The sequence below is a fragment of the Lytechinus pictus genome, chromosome 11, assembly GCF_037042905.1.
Source record: "Lytechinus pictus isolate F3 Inbred chromosome 11, Lp3.0, whole genome shotgun sequence".
NCBI classification, from domain to species: domain Eukaryota; kingdom Metazoa; phylum Echinodermata; class Echinoidea; order Temnopleuroida; family Toxopneustidae; genus Lytechinus; species Lytechinus pictus.
Genome location: NC_087255.1, coordinates 21,247,043 through 21,265,195, shown reverse-complemented (window position 1 = coordinate 21,265,195; position 18,153 = coordinate 21,247,043). Strand labels below are relative to the sequence as shown.

At 36.9% G+C, this 18,153-nt stretch overlaps 1 protein-coding gene across 1 annotated transcript in view; it reads left to right on the top strand.

Moving 5' to 3' along the window:
* The first annotated feature begins 1,149 nt into the window (after positions 1-1,149).
* LOC129270982 (DNA repair and recombination protein RAD54-like) overlaps positions 1,150-18,153 on the top strand; it is a 32,733-nt gene continuing 15,729 nt past the window's right edge. The window contains exons 1-8 of the mRNA XM_064106999.1: positions 1,150-1,305; positions 8,480-8,578; positions 10,449-10,613; positions 11,109-11,169; positions 11,919-12,077; positions 13,303-13,352; positions 14,681-14,758; positions 17,993-18,056. Of these exons, the coding sequence (XP_063963069.1) occupies positions 1,303-1,305; positions 8,480-8,578; positions 10,449-10,613; positions 11,109-11,169; positions 11,919-12,077; positions 13,303-13,352; positions 14,681-14,758; positions 17,993-18,056 (679 nt within the window). The 5' untranslated portion in view covers positions 1,150-1,302. The remainder of the gene's footprint in view (positions 1,306-8,479; positions 8,579-10,448; positions 10,614-11,108; positions 11,170-11,918; positions 12,078-13,302; positions 13,353-14,680; positions 14,759-17,992; positions 18,057-18,153) is intronic.

The window sequence follows — 18,153 nt, the reverse complement described above, 5'->3', positions numbered from 1 at the left end:
TATCAATGATAATTGTCATTTCTATTTCTGTTTCTGTTTCATTAAGAACGAAATAAGCAGCCTTTTTATGTTTTGGCCAAATTATTTTGGATTCCAGATAAATATTAAGTGGATCAAAGTCAAAACACAAAAATTTCATATATTTAATTGATTTTTTTTTTCATTCATTTCTTTTATTTTATTTTTGTAAGAGTTAGTACACGAGCTATACATCTCTTTTTGATTGATCAATATCCTCCCTTCTTTCCTTTCTTTCTTAAAAAATATATTTTGTTCTTCTTCCCTCATTTTTCAATTTAATACCATAGGGAGGCGGTCGGAGGTCGCCCCTATGTAGATGGGAGAAAATATAAAAAAAAAAAAAAAGAAAAGGGTGGAATACAATATTTTCTTCTGGATGTCATGTCAGAATCTATCACAATATTATACTTTTTATTAACTTTGTCAATTTTATGCGCGCTTGCTTTGTTTGCTTAATCTTTGGAGAAAGTCTCCCATAGATGCTATCTTCTCTGGTCCCCTTATTAATTTAGGCTTCATGCCACTTTCATTGGGTCAAACCGACTGTTTAAACCCCCTTTTGCAAAAAGCTTGATCCGCCACTGATATATAAACCAATCATAGAGGTGTATCTTTTATGAATCAATACTCAATTTTACCAGTAAACAAAAAACGGTATTTAAAAAAATCGAGTTCATATCGTTTAGCCGAGTTTCCCACTGTTTTCACTTTGAAGGAAATTACCCGATTTCCGGGTAATCCGGATCATTTTCAGGTAATTTTCGGGTAATGAAAAAAATCCAGGTAATTCCGGGTAACCAGAAAATTACAATTAAACTTTTCAACTTTAATATTCATGTTATAAATTTGTTTACCTCGATACGTAGCTCAAAATTGTGGTCTCGCGCCCCGCGCTCGCAATTCGTAATTTTGTTCCTATTTTAAAAGAGAGTGAAAAAAAATGTTGAATTCCTTGATTTTGGTCACTTGGACCAAATTTAGGCTCGCTGTATTATTGCCCGATTTTAGTTAGAAATAAAACTTGAAAATTCTAGGAAATGTCTATGAATTTCGGGAAATTTTGGAATAAGTTTCGGGAAATTTGTTTTGGATCTGTTGAAACACTGAGCTTTCCATAGGCTGCTGCGCGCGCTCCGTTCGAATTTTGACTGGCAAACCTGCGGGCTGCGAATCGCTTTAATAAAGTTTATTAAACTAAAAACTGGAATTAGTGACGTTAAATGATGAATGATGAGAATCGTGTTTTCAGCTGTTCTAAAGAATTAGAGAAGTGACAAGAAGATGGTAAGTTCTCCATATTATATTAAATGTACCGTATTAAAAAGTCGTGAGTTGTAAAGTTATTTAGAGACGGTGTCAGCGGGACCAGCAAGCCAGGCAGCAAGGCAATTACCGTACGGTACGGTACCTGAATTAGATTAGGCAAGGGTCAGGCGCCGAGCAGCCGGGCGCACCCCGCTGGGTGCTAGCTGCACAGAGCCGCGGATCCAGGGAGAAGTGCAGTGGCCAGGCCTGTTACTTAGTTAGACTAGTCTAGAGTTAGAAGGGTCTTTGCCTTTACAAGGCTTTGGTAGAACCTAGTCTTGAGCACTTGTTCACTGCAACCACCCTGCCTGTGGGGAATCTACAGGTTGGATTATGGCATGCCAATGCTGTACAGAGCACACACTTTGAAAAATAATTAAAATATCACTTTTGTGACCAAAATTACTAATTTCCATATAGGCCTAGGCCTAGTTGCAATTTATTTTTCATTAGTAACTTGAGAATAATTTTGTATTCACTAGAGCGCTTAAAAACTTGAATTTTGGGCATATTTGTGTGTACGCCCTCTATTGGTGGAAAATAATATGGCAAGAAAATTTTCATTTTTTATCTCTATTTTTAATTAAGAAAAAAATAATTTAAAGAATCAAATATACTTAAGGGCCAAGTTGTATGACAAATAGGGGTAATGGAAACTGTCAGTGTAAAAAAATCAAGTATTTGTCCCAAAGAAAAAGAGAAAATAAGCCAAACATTGCCATCCTTATTTTACCACACATGGAGATATAACTGAGAACAAGGTTATATCATAACCTTGTTCATTGAATGAGTGGTCTTGAGGACTCAAGGGGCCCGATTGCACGAAAGGGTCTTTGCAAGGACCGTCTTTCGTGTCGCCCATTTTTTATGATGCGCCATATGAAACGCATTTCAAATAAATTATCTGCAAACATATTTTATTCGTCCATTGAAATAAACAAACTAGGCCTATTTGTTTATAAAATGATGTGATATCTCACAAAGTTGTATAAATTTGATTTAAAAGCAAGCTTACGAATTGTATTTGATTATCATAAATTTCAGAAACACCCCGCTTGTATGATGGGGGGACCTAAAGCTACGCACTTTGTTTCCAAACGATAAAAACTATGCCAATTTTAATATTTGAACAATTATTTTTCACTAATTTGTAATAAATATTCTAAATATCCTTAACCAAGAAGAAAATATCACAAAACTCACGAATACGAAAATCCCGCCGTGTTTTCCGAACACCTCTTAATTTCGCCGCCCGATGTAGAAGGGGTCCTAAAGCTACGCACTCAATTTATCATGCAAAGAAATAGTATTTCCTGTGCCTCAATTTCTAAAATATGTCCGTATTATTATAGGAAAATATGAAATCAAAGTGAATATAACTCCGAAATTCCAAACATTTGCTGGTTTTCTCTGCATTCAAGGGTTTATTGCAGCCTCTGTAAAAAAATTGAATAGGGATCGTTCGTCACAGCTTCACACACAGAGCTAGAGTGCGCATTTATTTTGCCATTGGAATTGCATGCGCGATGAGTGGTGCGTAGCTTTAGGACCCGCGTAGCTTTAGGACCCCCAACCACTTGTACTGTAGTTGTACTGTAGCGCATTATAAAGATGGGCGACACGAAAGACGGTCCTTGGAAAGACCCTTTCGTGCAATCGGCCCCATGATGTTATACTTCTTCACCATGGAGTATAAGCTTGTAACCGATTTTGCAATCGGCAACCGATTCCATTCGATTTCACCACAATCGGCAATCACTTGCCGATCTTCGATCATGCCCCTTGAAGGAAAAAATCGAAAATAAAAAATTGGCGTAGATCTGGTTACAGTGCGTGATCGCTCAGAACATATTTCAAGATTGTTTTTGAGGTGCTAGCTATTTAGAGGTCGCATTATTCAGGGAGAAAGACGCGGTATTATCTATGGCGATGTTTAAGAGGATAGATATCTTCTCCTCCAACTCATGGTGATAGCGGATGCCGCCGTGAACTTTGAAAGGTCGTATTACCGACGGAGCTCACTGCGTTACTCTCTTACATCGTTTATGATGATATACATTTTATTTTCAACCTCGTGGTGATAGCGGATGCCGCCGTGAACTTTGAAAGGTCGTATTACCGACGGAGCTCACTGCGCTACTCTCTAACCCCGTTTATAATGATATAAATCTTCTCTTCAACCTCGTGGTGATAGCGGACCCCGCCATAAATTTTTAAAGACTGTACTATTGACGGAGCTTATTGCGTTACTCTCTTACATCGTTTATGATGATATACATTTTATTTTCAACCTCGTGGTGATAGCGGACCCCGCCGTGAACTTTTAAAGATCGTGCTACTGACGGAGCTTATTGCGTTGCTCTCTTACATCGTTTATGATGATATTCATTTTATATTCAACCTCGTGGTGATAGCGGAAGCCGCCGTGAACTTTGAAAGGTCGTACTACCGACGGAGCTCACTGCGCTACTCTCTAACCCCGTTTATAATGATATAAATCTTCTCTTCAACCTCGTGGTGATAGCGGACCCCGCCATAAACTTTTAAAGACTGTACTATTGACGGAGCTTATTGCGTTGCTCTCTTACATCGTTTATGATGATATTCATTTTATATTCAACCTCGTGGTGATAGCGGAAGCCGCCGTGAACTTTGAAAGGTCGTATTACCGACGGAGCTCACTGCGCTACTCTCTAACCCCGTTTATAATGATATAAATCTTCTCTTCAACCTCGTGGTGATAGCGGACCCCGCCATAAACTTTTAAAGACTGTACTATTGACGGAGCTTATTGCGTTACTCTCTTACATCGTTTATGATGATATACATTTTATTTTCAACCTCGTGGTGATAGCGGATGCCGCCGTGAACTTTGAAAGATCGTGCTACTGACGGAGCTTATTGCGTTACTCTCTTACATCGTTTATGATGATATACATTTTATTTTCAACCTAGTGGTGATAGCGGATGCCGCCATGAACTTTGAAAGGTCGTATTACCGACGGAGCTCACTGCGCTACTCTCTTACCCCCTTTATAATGATATAAATCTTCTCTTCAACCTCGTGGTGATAGCGGACCCCGCCACAAACTTTTAAAGACTGTACTATTGACGGAGCTTATTGCGTTACTCTCTTACATCGTTTATGATGATATACATTTTATTTTCAATCTCGTGGTGATAGCGGATGCCGCCGTGAACTTTGAAAGGTCGTATTACCGACGGAGCTCACTGCGCTACTCTCTTACCCCCTTTATGATGATAGACATCTTCTCTTCAACCTCGTGGTGATAGCGGACCCCGCCGTGAACTTCAAATTGATTTGAAAACGCTAGCTACCCAAAACATTTTAATAACATATTTCAAATCATCGTGCGTGCTTGCGTCTTCTACTTCATTTTAATTGCACTTGCGACTTTAAGATGATGCGTCGTAAGAGATCATTCCAATAATTCTAAATCGCTAGCACCTAAAAATACTTCTAAAAGATGTCCCGCCGATCGTTCATTAACCTGTGATCTATGAGAAATATTTTCATTTTATTTTCCTTTGCGCCTTTGCTCGGAAGATGCGTCTTTCGTTTATCTTTCTAATAAAAATCACTCGGTTTATTTTAAAGCAATAACACCTCAAAACCCCTGGCTTTAAAACATGTTCCAAACGATCGCGCATGTTGGCGACTTCCATTCCAATGCATTCGTCTTTGTGACTTTGTCAGGAAGATGCGCGCGACCGCGAACAACATTTTGATGTATTCCTTTGTTTTTAAACATCGCCGATTCGATTTTCGATTCGATTTCGATTTTAGAAGCTTAACTGCCGATCCGATTTTCGATCTGATTTTTGATCCGATTTACAACATTAGTCTTGACACTCTTCCCAGCCATCACTATGCCATAGCCCTACACTACAGGCTACAAATACATAATTAGAGACATAATAAGATTAAGAGACTGACCAAAACTTTTAATTTAAGATAAAAATCACGTAAATCGTGGTGATTTTATTTATTTTTACACCTTCCTATGCCTAATGCGTAGCCGTAGGAAGGTTTCAAAATTTTGGTAAGAGTCCATATGCACCCCCCCACTAAAATTGAAAATAAAAACACATGTGGAGAAGGTTCAGAAAAATATATCTAGCCCTAATATCGAACATATATGATGGGGAAGTGGAAATACATACCAAAATATGGCTTTATTCCGTCAAATTTCGAGCGAGATCTTGTGCGTGTAATTGTCCATAGACATCGGTTTATTTAGTCAGTAAAGGGTCTGCGAGTCAAGACTAGTCGAACTATCGGCTGATAATCGTAAAAATACCCTTTCCGGTATCAGCGCTTCTCGCTAGCATAGCGGGAAAGGTCTTGACTGCAGATCAACCGAGGTGAGTTCGAGTCCCAACTAATGTAAGCAGTAAAAAAATGATAGAAAAATCTGAAGTGAACGAACCGGAAATCTCAACAATCTTTTGTTATTTTTGGTGGGGGGTGCATATGGAACTCTTTCCAAATTTTTTTTACTAAAAATGTTGAAAATTGAAGGTTTCTTACCAGACCGATCTTGTGTAGATCCCTCGACCCAAATGTACACAACGCAAATACATGAACAATAAGCTCGACCCTTGAACCTCTTCGTTATGACGTAAACGATTAGCTATGCAGTTTTGAAGAACAATTTATAGATAAAAATTATCATTTAACAAATACTAAAATTTAATACATGATTATAAATAATTAATTATAATAATTATTTATAATCATGTATTAAATTTTAGTATTTGTTAAATGATAATTTTTATCTATAAACAAAAAGTTGATTGAATAAAAAGAGAAAAATCCAACAAACACAACACTGAAAATTTCATCAAAGTCGGATGTAAAATAAGTTATGACATTTTAAAGTTTCACTTAATTTTCACAAAAGAGTTATATGCACATCCTGGTCGGTATGCAAATGAGGAGACTGATGATGTCATCTACTCACTATTTCTTTTGTATTTTATTACAAGAAATATAAAATATTCTAATTTTCTCATTGCCAAGTGAAACAATGATTAATTCCTCCCTGTGCATGTGGAATTAGCATTGTTTAATACTATATGGTTCAGTCAAGTTGGACCTTATTGTCAATTCTGTAAAAAATTAAATATTGTATACCGGTAATTCAAACAATAAAAACCAAAAGAAATAGTGAGTGAGGGACATCGTCTTTCATTTTCATGTCACTGAGTTGTGCATATCACTGTTTGTGTAAAATAGCAAAACTTTAAAATTTCATAACTTTCTTATTTTACATCCGATTTTGATGAAATTGTCAGTGTTATGCTTGTATGATTTTCCTCTATTCAGATCAACATTTTTTACCTTTTAAGATACGGTACATGTAGAACTAAAAGCTTCATCTTACCCTTTCCCACTTAAAATTTTTTTTTAGTTGATTTGTAATAAAAAGCCTTGTTTCTTTTTGGTAAATATAAATCGGGAGCCGATGTTAGATTCCTTTTAATCATTGAAAATTATTGGATTAGTGTTAAGGTGATGAATGAATAAAGAACGTAACAAAATGACTAAATGAATACCTGACGAATAAAATAATTGAATTAGCTTTTTCACACGCAGCCTTTCATATAAATATTCATTTTCAGTCTCATACAGTCAGACAGGTCGATTTTGTTTACTCCATTCAAACCATATTTTTTTACCTGAATAAATAACATATAAAGCATTATTTGCAAATTATCATTTGAATTTGAAATAAGGATTCAATTAAATTCAGAATATTGAAATAATTTAATGTTGAAATAGTTAATTCATATTTCAGACAAGGGTCTGTTTCATATAAATATCAATGAAAGTTGTCCTTAAGAGGGCACATGTGTACATGTAGATAATGGAAATTTCCATTTTATCCAGTTATGTTTGTGAATCTTCAAAGCTGTCTCTCCTTTTACCTCACATAGAAAGCTCCATACATCAATGCTACAAATTGCAATAAATAAAAAATTATTTGATCGCCATTTATTGAAATATATGATTTCATGAAAAGTCGTCATTCCGTAATAAAAGGTTCAGGTGACGATGAAGACTAAATATTTTGTCGATACTATTGATATCAAACAATGTCGTGGACTTGGAAGATAAAATTGCCTTCGTGAAACAGAAAGCGCTGATTTGTCACCAATCATCCTATCTCAGAAGAATGGTCCTTGGACATTCCTAAGTATCACTCATCTCGTCATGAAACAGGCCCCACGCCTGTTGCACGAACATGACGAGAAAGGGTTCCATGACATTTGCTCTGATGGAATATCTGCGTGTTAAGCTAAACATAAAATCTAACCTCCAAAACTAAATAAACCCTAATCCTTATCTTCACATTATTCTGAACCAAAAAATCTATTACAATCCAGTCTAACCTTATGCCCTCTCTGGCTCTGAGATATAAAGACCGGAGCAAATGTCACAGGAGGAAATGTCGTGTCACTGACGAAAGGGGTTTTATTACAAATGCTTTTCACAAACTCTGTCATGTCAAACACAATAAAATTCATCAAACTTCCACCATATATACATAAATTCCAAAAGTAACTAGCTCTAGAGAGTCTAGTCTAGATTTAAAAATTTTGACATCCTTTTATTTGGGGGGGGGGGGGGCGGAGATATCAACTTTTGATCACACCATTTTCTAGAGTTTCTGTTCAGTCTATGCCGTGGCTTGAGCTACCTACATTGTATAGAACTTATCGCAACTAGCTTCACACCAAGGAACATGGGATCAAAAAGGGGGCACCACTAGCTAGTATTGGCCATATGCGACAATGCGTTTTATTTTTACAGATGTGAAGTAGGTATACCGTATAGATCTAGGCCTAATTTAATACAAATCCATACTTTATTTTTCGAAATAGACATGAAATGAAATACTTTGCCCAATTGATTGTGGGCCCGGCAGCCGCTGTGCAGCGCCAAACAGGGTAGCAGCAACTCCCATCTTTTTAACGTCTTTTGGTCTGACGTGGCCGGGGTTTGAACCCCCGACCTCCCGGTTGTGAGACGGACGCTCTACCAACTGAGCCCACACACCGGTTAATAAGACCACATACATCCTGACTGCATATTAACTGATGATAATTATCTTCTTTTTTTTTCCAGTTGAGACGACTTGCTCCTAGTCAGATTGCATTGGGGACCGGTGCTAAGAGAAAAGATGCAGAAGATGGTGAATCAACAAGGGATGTCAAATCACTACAGGTAAATAAAAAATGAAACCTTTGGTTGGTTCACCATTTTAAATAATGGAAGATTGTTTTTGATTTGGGTTGGTTTTAGGGCACATTTGATTGCATATCTATCATATTTGCAGTTATCATGAGGGTTATGATAAACATTTCAAGTGGAAATTTCAGCACATTTGGCTTTGACACCGGTACCATGTTGTCAGGCTGTGATCACAAATTTTGAAAACTCATATTTATATTCAAGAAGTCATGACATGAATGCTAATACGTTTCACACGTAGGCTAGCAAACACAGTTCCTAGGTGTTGTGTGATGACAATGTACTTTAAACTCAGTATTGTTATATAATGATAAGGAATAATGATAGTTATGAAATGATGATGATGAGAATAAAGGAACTTATTGAATAAGGATGGTAAAATTTATATATAAATAATTTTGTATCTCATATAGGATATTCATATATTTATGTAGTGTCAATCATAATAGACAGTATTTTGGCTTCTATGTTCTCCATGTCACTCTCCACCCTTTCACCACTTTCTGTTTTTCTCTCTACCTCACTCAATTTTCTCTTTCTATTTGGAGGACATACCCCCTCTCTCCCTCTCTTTCTTTCCATTACTCTCATTTCTCTCTCTCTCTTCTTCTTCTCTCTCCCTCCCCTATGCTTATTTCTCTCTTTCTCAAACTTCTATTTATGAGATACATCTTTTAATTGGAGATAAGTTTTGACGTAGAATACTGTAATTACGTTTTTATTAATTTGCCTTGTTATATCTGTATATTCTACTTCATGTTTTTTTTGTAAATTGACCCTTTCAGCTTGTGCTGCTGGTCAATTTTTATGTCCATATATACCAATAAATAAAAATTAAAAAAAATTTAAAAAAATGGTGTCTTCAGAGAGCAGAGACTTAAATTGTTCTGCGCATTCTTGTCTGCGAGCCTTCTCACGCTTTTGAAAGTTTTCTGAAACTAAGATAATTCATAACCCTTCAATATTTATTTTTTCTTTAAAATGTATGATAGGGTGTCCAAACATTTCACAAGTATTCATCAAGCTAAGATTCGTTCACAAAATATTCACATTTTATACAAAACCAATTCAAATAATAGCAACCAAATTGACGGCAAGATCGTAAACTATCAAGTTATTAACGATAAATACTAATTTTGTAGGTGGAAGAATACTGAAATTGTAAGATAAAACTTGGCAGCTCTGGAATGAACAATAATTGGATTTGCCAGGTGTTAAATCTCATTGCAAAAGGATAACATAGTTATTTTAATACTGTGACACACAAAAAGTGGTTCACAGCATACAGTCATTTACAAAATAGCTTTCCCAGGGGCACCAGAGCATATTTGTTTTTTGAATAATAATAATAATCCGCTTTTATATAGCGCTTAATACATTGGAACGACGTGTCTAAGCGCTTTACAGATATATTATTACCCCGGTCATTGGATTCAATCAGTCATTTACGCGCACAATGTGTGCACATCCTCCACTCCCTGGGGAGTATTCCAGTCAGTCGCCGGTGAGGCGTACACAGTACTAGACAAGCTACAATGACTTTTACATCCTACCGGGTACCCATTTAGCACGTGGGTTGAGAGTGGCAAAGTGTGGATAATGCCTTGACAAAGGACGCCAGACCGTGGTGGGATTCAAACTCACGACTCTCTGTCTACAAGGCGAGAGTCAGAACCACTACACCACGGTTCGTCCACATCTTGATCTCAGTGGATATCAAGAGCTGTGTTCTACAGGCTGAGATATATTTCTTAATTGATGTAATTAAAACTAACTTTTATTATTCAGATAACGCGACAATGCACCTGATTGCTTGCAAATATCATCCTCTCTGCTCTTTCAGATTTCTAGAAGCAAGAAGGCACGTCATAGCGAGTCGGGAGGGCCACAACGTACGAGCCACCTGAAGGAACTTCCTCCTGGCATGTGCAGGTTTCGGCAACCTCTGGCAGTCAAAACATCGTCGGCACAGGATGGTGGTGACAGATCGAGCAGGATGAGTGATCATGTGGGTAGAAATTTCCTTTTTTATCTTCTATCTTTCACTAGATTTCAGATTATTGATTTGTCCATATAATTGTATGAATTTGGATATCACCATGTAGGTTAAGTTGCCATACAAGAGGCAGACAGGATTATTTGTTACATGTCACACTTTTTTCATATTGTCTGGACACTGTCCAATATGATTTTGAGCTTTTGTTTAGAAGGTTAATGGGAAATATAACTTTGGCCGGGAAATATGACAACTTTTGAAGACATGGTTGAAGAAACTTTGATTTGAAGTCATCCATAATCACTAATTTGCAGGGGTCATGAATGTTTGTGAAGGACAGGAATGTCAAACAAATGGCAATATCCATCATTTGCAATTTTTGCAGCAAACGTGCGCTTGAGGCTTGGAAGCTTTGCAAATTGTTCGTAGGAGCCATTTTTTGTTCACTAGTAGTTAGGACATAGTATACAATTCAAGGAGATTTCACTCATTATTTTTTATTTACAGGAAGCCTTGATCAAGAAGATTTTGTCAAAGCCATTCAAAGTACCAATATTAAACTACAAAGGTAAGCATGCTCTTTAAACAGAAGACTATTAAACGAGAATGATTCTCTATTAGGAATAAAAGCTTAATGATATCAGGCATGAAACTTCTCTATGGCAGATACCCAGATTTCCAAGCATTGAAGAAATCACCTGACCCCAACTTGCTGAAAATCCACTCTACAGACATTACATCCATGAAATTATCTCTACGGAACACATTCATTTTGCAAGCTACCAGTAAATGAGACATATTTCAATTTATCTTTGCTCTGAATTGTGAAGGATGGACTTCTGAAAACTTAGACTGATTACTAACATAAACGTGGATCTGTGGAATAGGGGTCACCATCTTCCATAAAACAACACTAGAATTTCATTCTTAAATATATCAGGATACATTCTTTACTCTTGGAAAATGGTAGGGTGACTTTAATGTAGATTCATATTTGTATGGAAAAAAAATTGACAAAATGAAAATATATCAAATCAACCAAACACATGAACAAGTGGACATTTTCTTATATCTTTGAACTGTTTTTCAACAGAAATAAAATCAATTCATGCAAACAAGAGATGACATGAAGAAAGGAGTCTTGTGAATTTCAGCATTGTGTTCTTTACATCTTGTAAGATTCATGATTTTGACTGATTCTTGAGTATTGCACTTTGCAGTTTTACAGTATTGAAGAGTATTGCATTGCACAATAATTGTGATACTATATGCTGTTACGAATTGTAATCATGCTTTTTGCACATTTTGTATTCTCAGAGAGTTCCTTTGGTTCAAGGGGGCTTGGAATTCGCAGACAAGGTGTTCGCCAACCTCTCCATGACCCAACAGAAGAGGGAGCCCTAGTCCTCTATTCTCCACCAGAACTGAGTGCTCATGAAAAGCTGTCTGTTGATAAAGAGAAACAACCTGTCCATGGTAAGAATAATAATTGTTCATATCAAAGGCAGCCACACCATATTGGGAAATGTGTTCAGTAATATGGATGCCTGTTATTAATTATTTCTGACTATAGTTTGATTATTGTAAACTTTTTCATATATGTCCTCCAAGTGAAGTCTTTTAACCCTAAATCTCCTGGGGTATTTTGATTCTTGTCATTCCGGGGGGGGGCATTGTGGCCCCCCTTAAGATCTCAGCCGCGGATTGCGCGATCACAACAAAAATTTGCATGATGGTAGTGAATGACGTAATCTACGCAGTTGCATTGGTAAATTACACTGAATTCATATATTTTCATTTTATATGAATTAATTATGCTAATTTATTCATGAAATCATACTTTTTGCTCTGATTCACTAAACAAAGCTCCTAGAATGCTATTTTTTGGTGAAAATATTCTTTATAGCATTCCTGATAATTGTGAATGTAAAAAAATTCTGGTACCAAGGCCGATTTCTTGTGTATTTTATTGTTTTTTTAATTTCTTATGTATTTCTTTGTTTTTTTACTTTTTGTTTTTTTATTGTTTTTTCGATGGAAATCGTTCCAGACTTAATTCTGATCATAAGCAAGGCAAAATTAATTAAGTTTAATCAGTTAAAGTAGAAATAATGATACATTTATGAATTTTGGCTAATACACAATCTGCATTGGATTTGTACATGAAATCACGTTTATGAGCAATTTGGGGTCTGACATGCACTCACATAATGTTGCGTAATGTCGTAACCGCGTACCCGGGCGTCACAAATTTGGTCTCAAAATTTGCGCGAGACTTGAAAGTAAAAAGTCAGTCAGCGGCGAGGTCAAAAAATTTTGCGCAGCAGATATATCGCGAAAATTGTCGAGGGGGGGCCATTATGCCCCCCCCCCCCCGGGAGAATTAGGGTTAATGTACACATCTCACAATTATTGCATGCTAGTTGGACCATTATGATGTCACTACATTGTGTTAATCCTGAGAAATTGGTCGACCTGTTTACTATGATATTCATCTAAAGTAATGAGAACTTGGTCATGATAATCACTTTTTCACTGCAGCTGCAACTAAACTTTCCATTTTAATGATATCTGAAATTCTTTAATTCTTAAAAAGCCAGTATAACCAGAGGGGAGGGATGTTGGAGGCTGACATCATCTAGACCCTTTTCAATGATTATTTTTGTCAAAACAATATATCTATCTGTTTTTTTCTTTTCAGTTGTTGTGGATCCCACACTAAGTAAGGTGTTGCGTCCCCATCAGAGAGAGGTATGATGTGTAGTATGCTCTACTTTGACAGAAGGAAGCAAGTATCGAGATTGCGATTTCCTGTGAAACAGCAAAATGTGTTTATCATGTACATTGACACCAAATCATTAAGATTATAAGTAAACACGGATTTTGAATGAAGTTTGTCCTGGAAGGAGTAACAAAAGTGTAAAATGTAAATACATTTAAAATTGTGTTTGTTATTTTGCCACCTGCTTCCTTTTATCAAAGTAAATATCGCTCATTTAATTTGATTTGATTAAATATCTATTTTAATGCAAACATCAGTTCAATAATGCCATATAGCTGTTAAGGCCAGGGCCCCGTCTTACAAAGAGTTACGATTGATCCGATCAATCGCAACTATGGACAGCCAGCATCGTCAACATCTTTTTATGCATGTTTGTTTAAAACATTCTCTAGCTATGGTATATATTCATGCATTCATTGTTTTCTTGAAAATTCACTGCGCTTCTCTTTGCATGCAAAGGACATTGTGCAAATTTTTTGTAGAGAAAAATTATGACGCAGATGGATTTCCATAGAATTACGATTGATCGGATCAATCGTAACTCTTTGTAAGACGGGGCCCAGGTCACATTGTTCTGTGCAAGCTTTGCGGGTGAGATGCATGCAAGGATTTTCACAAGTCTTGCGTGCATCTTACCTGCTGAAGGTGTCAGTGCCAATTTGTGTGACCTGTACGTAACCTGCGGGTATCGAAAATTGTTACCTACAAGTCACAGGCAAGGCTTGTCCGGAATGATGTAAGAGGGCCATTTGAGGGAGGGGGTAGAAACTTGTTTGTAAAGAACATATTGGATTTTTTTTTGTTCAGCCCATACATACTTGATTATTATAGGTCCATTAATGATCTTATGATTGTGGTTCATTAGCTATTGAAAGGTTGTGCTTTGTTTCCGTGCTTGGTGATATCTCCATAGTGATGTTACAAGAGTTCTAAGCAAAATAAATTGCAAAATGAAATTAACTTGAATACACCAGTTGTAATGCATGCTCCACCAGTCACACTTGCAAGGGATTTCTATGCTTTTGAAATTAATTACAAGAGATTCCTGGAATATTTTTGCTCAAACAAGTCCAGGGCCCTGTGTCATAAAGAAATGTGATCAATGCTTACAATCGATTGTAACTCTTCGTGCTTGATTCTCCATAGTCTTCCAGTCACACAAGACTGATTGTATTTTCTGTGTAGCAGGGCCCAGCTGCAATGATTTGATGATCGATCGTTATTATGTTTGCAATTTAAACATTCATTCCTTACTCAATTTCTTTCTTCTTTCAATTTCTTTCAAACAATTTTAAAGGGTGTTAAGTTCCTTTGGGACTGTGTAACTGGACGGAGAATAGAGGGCAGTTTTGGATGCATTATGGCTGATGAGATGGTAAGGAAACATTAATTTGTCGAGTTTTAGAAAAACATTTCACGCACCCCATTGGTGCAGAAACGCCCTCACGCAATGCCCTTATATGATGCTAAGGGCGTTTTTTGTTTGCATGGGAAGCGCAAAAGTGGGGGTAAAATATATGGACCTAGTTCATGAAACTTGGATGTAAGGTTAATCAAGTATTACTTAACATCCTGCGTGAGTTTCAAGTCACATGACCAAGGTCAAAGGTCATTTAGGGTCAATGAACTTTAACCAAGTTGGGGGTACTGTATCTGTTGAATTAGCATCATAACTTTGAAAGTTTATTGATCTGATTCATTAACCTTGGACATAAGAGTAATCAAGTATCACTGAACATCCTGTGCGAGTTTCAGGTCACATGATCACGGGCAAAGGTCATGTAAGGTCAATGAACTTTGGGGGTATTTGTTGAATTACCATCATCCAACTTTGAAAGTTTATTGGTCTAGTTCATAAAACTTGAATATCAGTTAGCTTTTACTCGGATCTGTTTGAATGAGGGCCAGTCAATGCTCACCCCTTCATCCAATGACCTAGTTTGCAGCATCCCTAAGGATTGGGAAAAGACCTTCCAATCAAGTATGTCAGATGTCTTAACACACTTCACTGTGTACTATCCAGCATTAGACACATTTCTTGATAAATTGATAAATGCTGGCAAGGTGGGCAGGGTGCAAGATCTCTGTACAACGAGACACCTTTTGTTCAGTTACCGAATGCATGCTGTCGCATTCGCTTTGCCCATGGTTTGCCTCAAAGTAATGAAATGTGACAGCTTTGACATTTTTAGCATCTTTGAGGAAAGCAATCACCATGGCTGGAAGTATTGAGTTCTTGTTCTGCCCACAGCAGCCATCACTAAACAGGTCAACACTTTGCACCTCTTGTGCATCAACGTCCCTCAGGAAATCCAAGAGAAAAGATGCAATCTCGCATGCCCCTCTCTTTGTTACTGTCTCATTAATTAGAGAAATAACAAACACCTGCCTTTGACCTCAGGTCATACACCGTCAAATTGTAACAGGCAAGGCGCCTCTTGAAGAAAATTTCTGCACGATTTGACTTTGGCAGGTATAGGACCTGTTGGAGGTCAAACACAGCTGAACAGTGCTTTGCTCCAGGTTGCTGGGCCAGCTCTTTACTTTTACCTTTTGTGTGTGGAATATGTATCGTGCAACTCGTCTTTTGCATCACCTTGTAATTTTGTGGAGAAATTCTCACAGAGTCCACACATGTCCTTCTTGGGTCTATAGATCTTGTAGTTTAGCTCCTTCATTATCCTTTTGTAAGTGGAAAGCGAGGCACACCTTCCGAACTCATTCACAAATATTTCGTGCATCTGTTTTTTTTATGGATCATCACTCTTTCTTTGATGAGGGTTCGCTTTTCTAGCTCCTCCTCTGTTTTCTTTCTCTAGAATCCCACACTGATTAGCTGATTTCTCAGAGACTGTCACCACTTGTCTTTTAGAGATAGCAAGAGTATGCAAAAATAGTTTTTTGCGTACATGTACTTGCTGTCCAACACAGGTAGGAGAAGGGAGGAAGTATGAAATCATTGAAATGGTCCGCTTCTTCCTACTATATCGGGAATTACGATTTTCTGTGCTGACGAGGTGGCGGGCAAGCCATTCCCTTTTAAGTGTCAGCCTACCGATATTATAGAATTGGTTTCTAACAACCACCATATGGTCGTTATTGATCTTGCAACATTGTAGACCTCTTACCTGACATTGTTTGTTACCGCAAGAGAGGTATATTATGTCCCTCTTACCTTTCATTAGTTTTCCTGACTTTTCAGAAAAGTTCTCCCTGTTGTTTCTCCGCTCCTTGACTATTTTATTTGCAGCCTCAAGAGGAGTGACTGCAGCAAAATATTCATGAATCTCTGGCAACTCTTCATCATACCCATCTGCATTAGACTTAGTTCATTTATTGGCTAACTAAGAGTACCACCAGTCACAATCATTTGAATCACTATAGCATTAGATTCTGTTATTTTAAAACCAAGTTTTAACGTTAGGCTTAACATTACAAGTTAAACAAGTTCACAGGACACAGTCACACTGCAGTCTGCACTCACATCATGATGATATAAATTGTCGCTGATGCAGTTAGCATGGTTAGGCCAAATTAAATCTCGACACAAGAAGTCATTGTTATCAAATAACTGAGATCTTCTCCTATTCAAAAGAAGGCAGACTAACGTTAGGCCTATATTAGTATTATTAGATCTAACGTTTGGCTTGGTTCCACTTTTCGTTACAAATTTTCCTATACATGGGACCATGTAAAAACAAGATGATGCATATTTTGGCGAAAACTACATCAATTTGGGTACTGATTCAAACCACTGAAGTCTGAAAGGCAAGAAAATTCTTGCATTTGTTAATCTTATTTTTTAAATAAAAATTTCAAGGCTAAACTACGAGATAACTCACTGATTCTGTGGCTCAGGAGGAGGCTCCATCACTGAGTCTATCGTCTGCTCCGAGCTGAGCTGAGAGATACGACACTTTGAAAGACCGCGAATGCAATTTTTGCGATCACCCAAAAATTTGTATCGCGATACGACGGTTTGACTGAATGCCTTCTGCCAATTCGCGTCAAGCAAAATGTTGGGTGTTGAATTTCTTATTAAAAACACAAAATCTGATTCTAAAATTTTGTGAGTATTAAGAGTACTATGATATCAATTCAAAAATAATAAAAAGTGAAATTTGAAAAAATTGAGATTTTTGGCCGATTCGACGGTTCGGATGACCACCGACGATATGCCCATGCAAATTTTAAAAATCAGGCAAATCACTTTTTTCAAAATTCATTCAGTAACTTTTTCCACTCAAAATGTTAATGTGAAATTAATCTAAATAAATATTTTGCATTATATTTTGTAATGAGAAAGAAAGCCATGCCTATTTTTTTTCTTTTTCTTTAGTAGTGAATGTGTTGGTTTAAATTTATTTATTGAATTCTATTAGATGGGAACCTTTTCACGGAGTGAAAATTTCTTATATCACATTCGGGTATCCATTGCTTTTAGTTGTTTATTCGAACATTACATTATTGCAACCTATTGCATATTGATTTCAGATTACATCCACCCCCTGAAATTGAAAAGGCTTGTAAAATGTTGATGTCAGAATTCACTATGGTTTGCAATTATACAACATTGTGTAACAAAACAGACATTTCATCTTCTTTGCAGGGATTGGGCAAAACACTGCAGTGTGTGACGTTGATGTGGACCTTATTACGACAAAGCCCAGATTGTAAGACCTCATTCATATTATTGCTAACATATTTTGTTTACTTGTTTCATAATGTATTAAAAAATTGTGATTTTTCTAGATAGGAAATGCTTCAAAT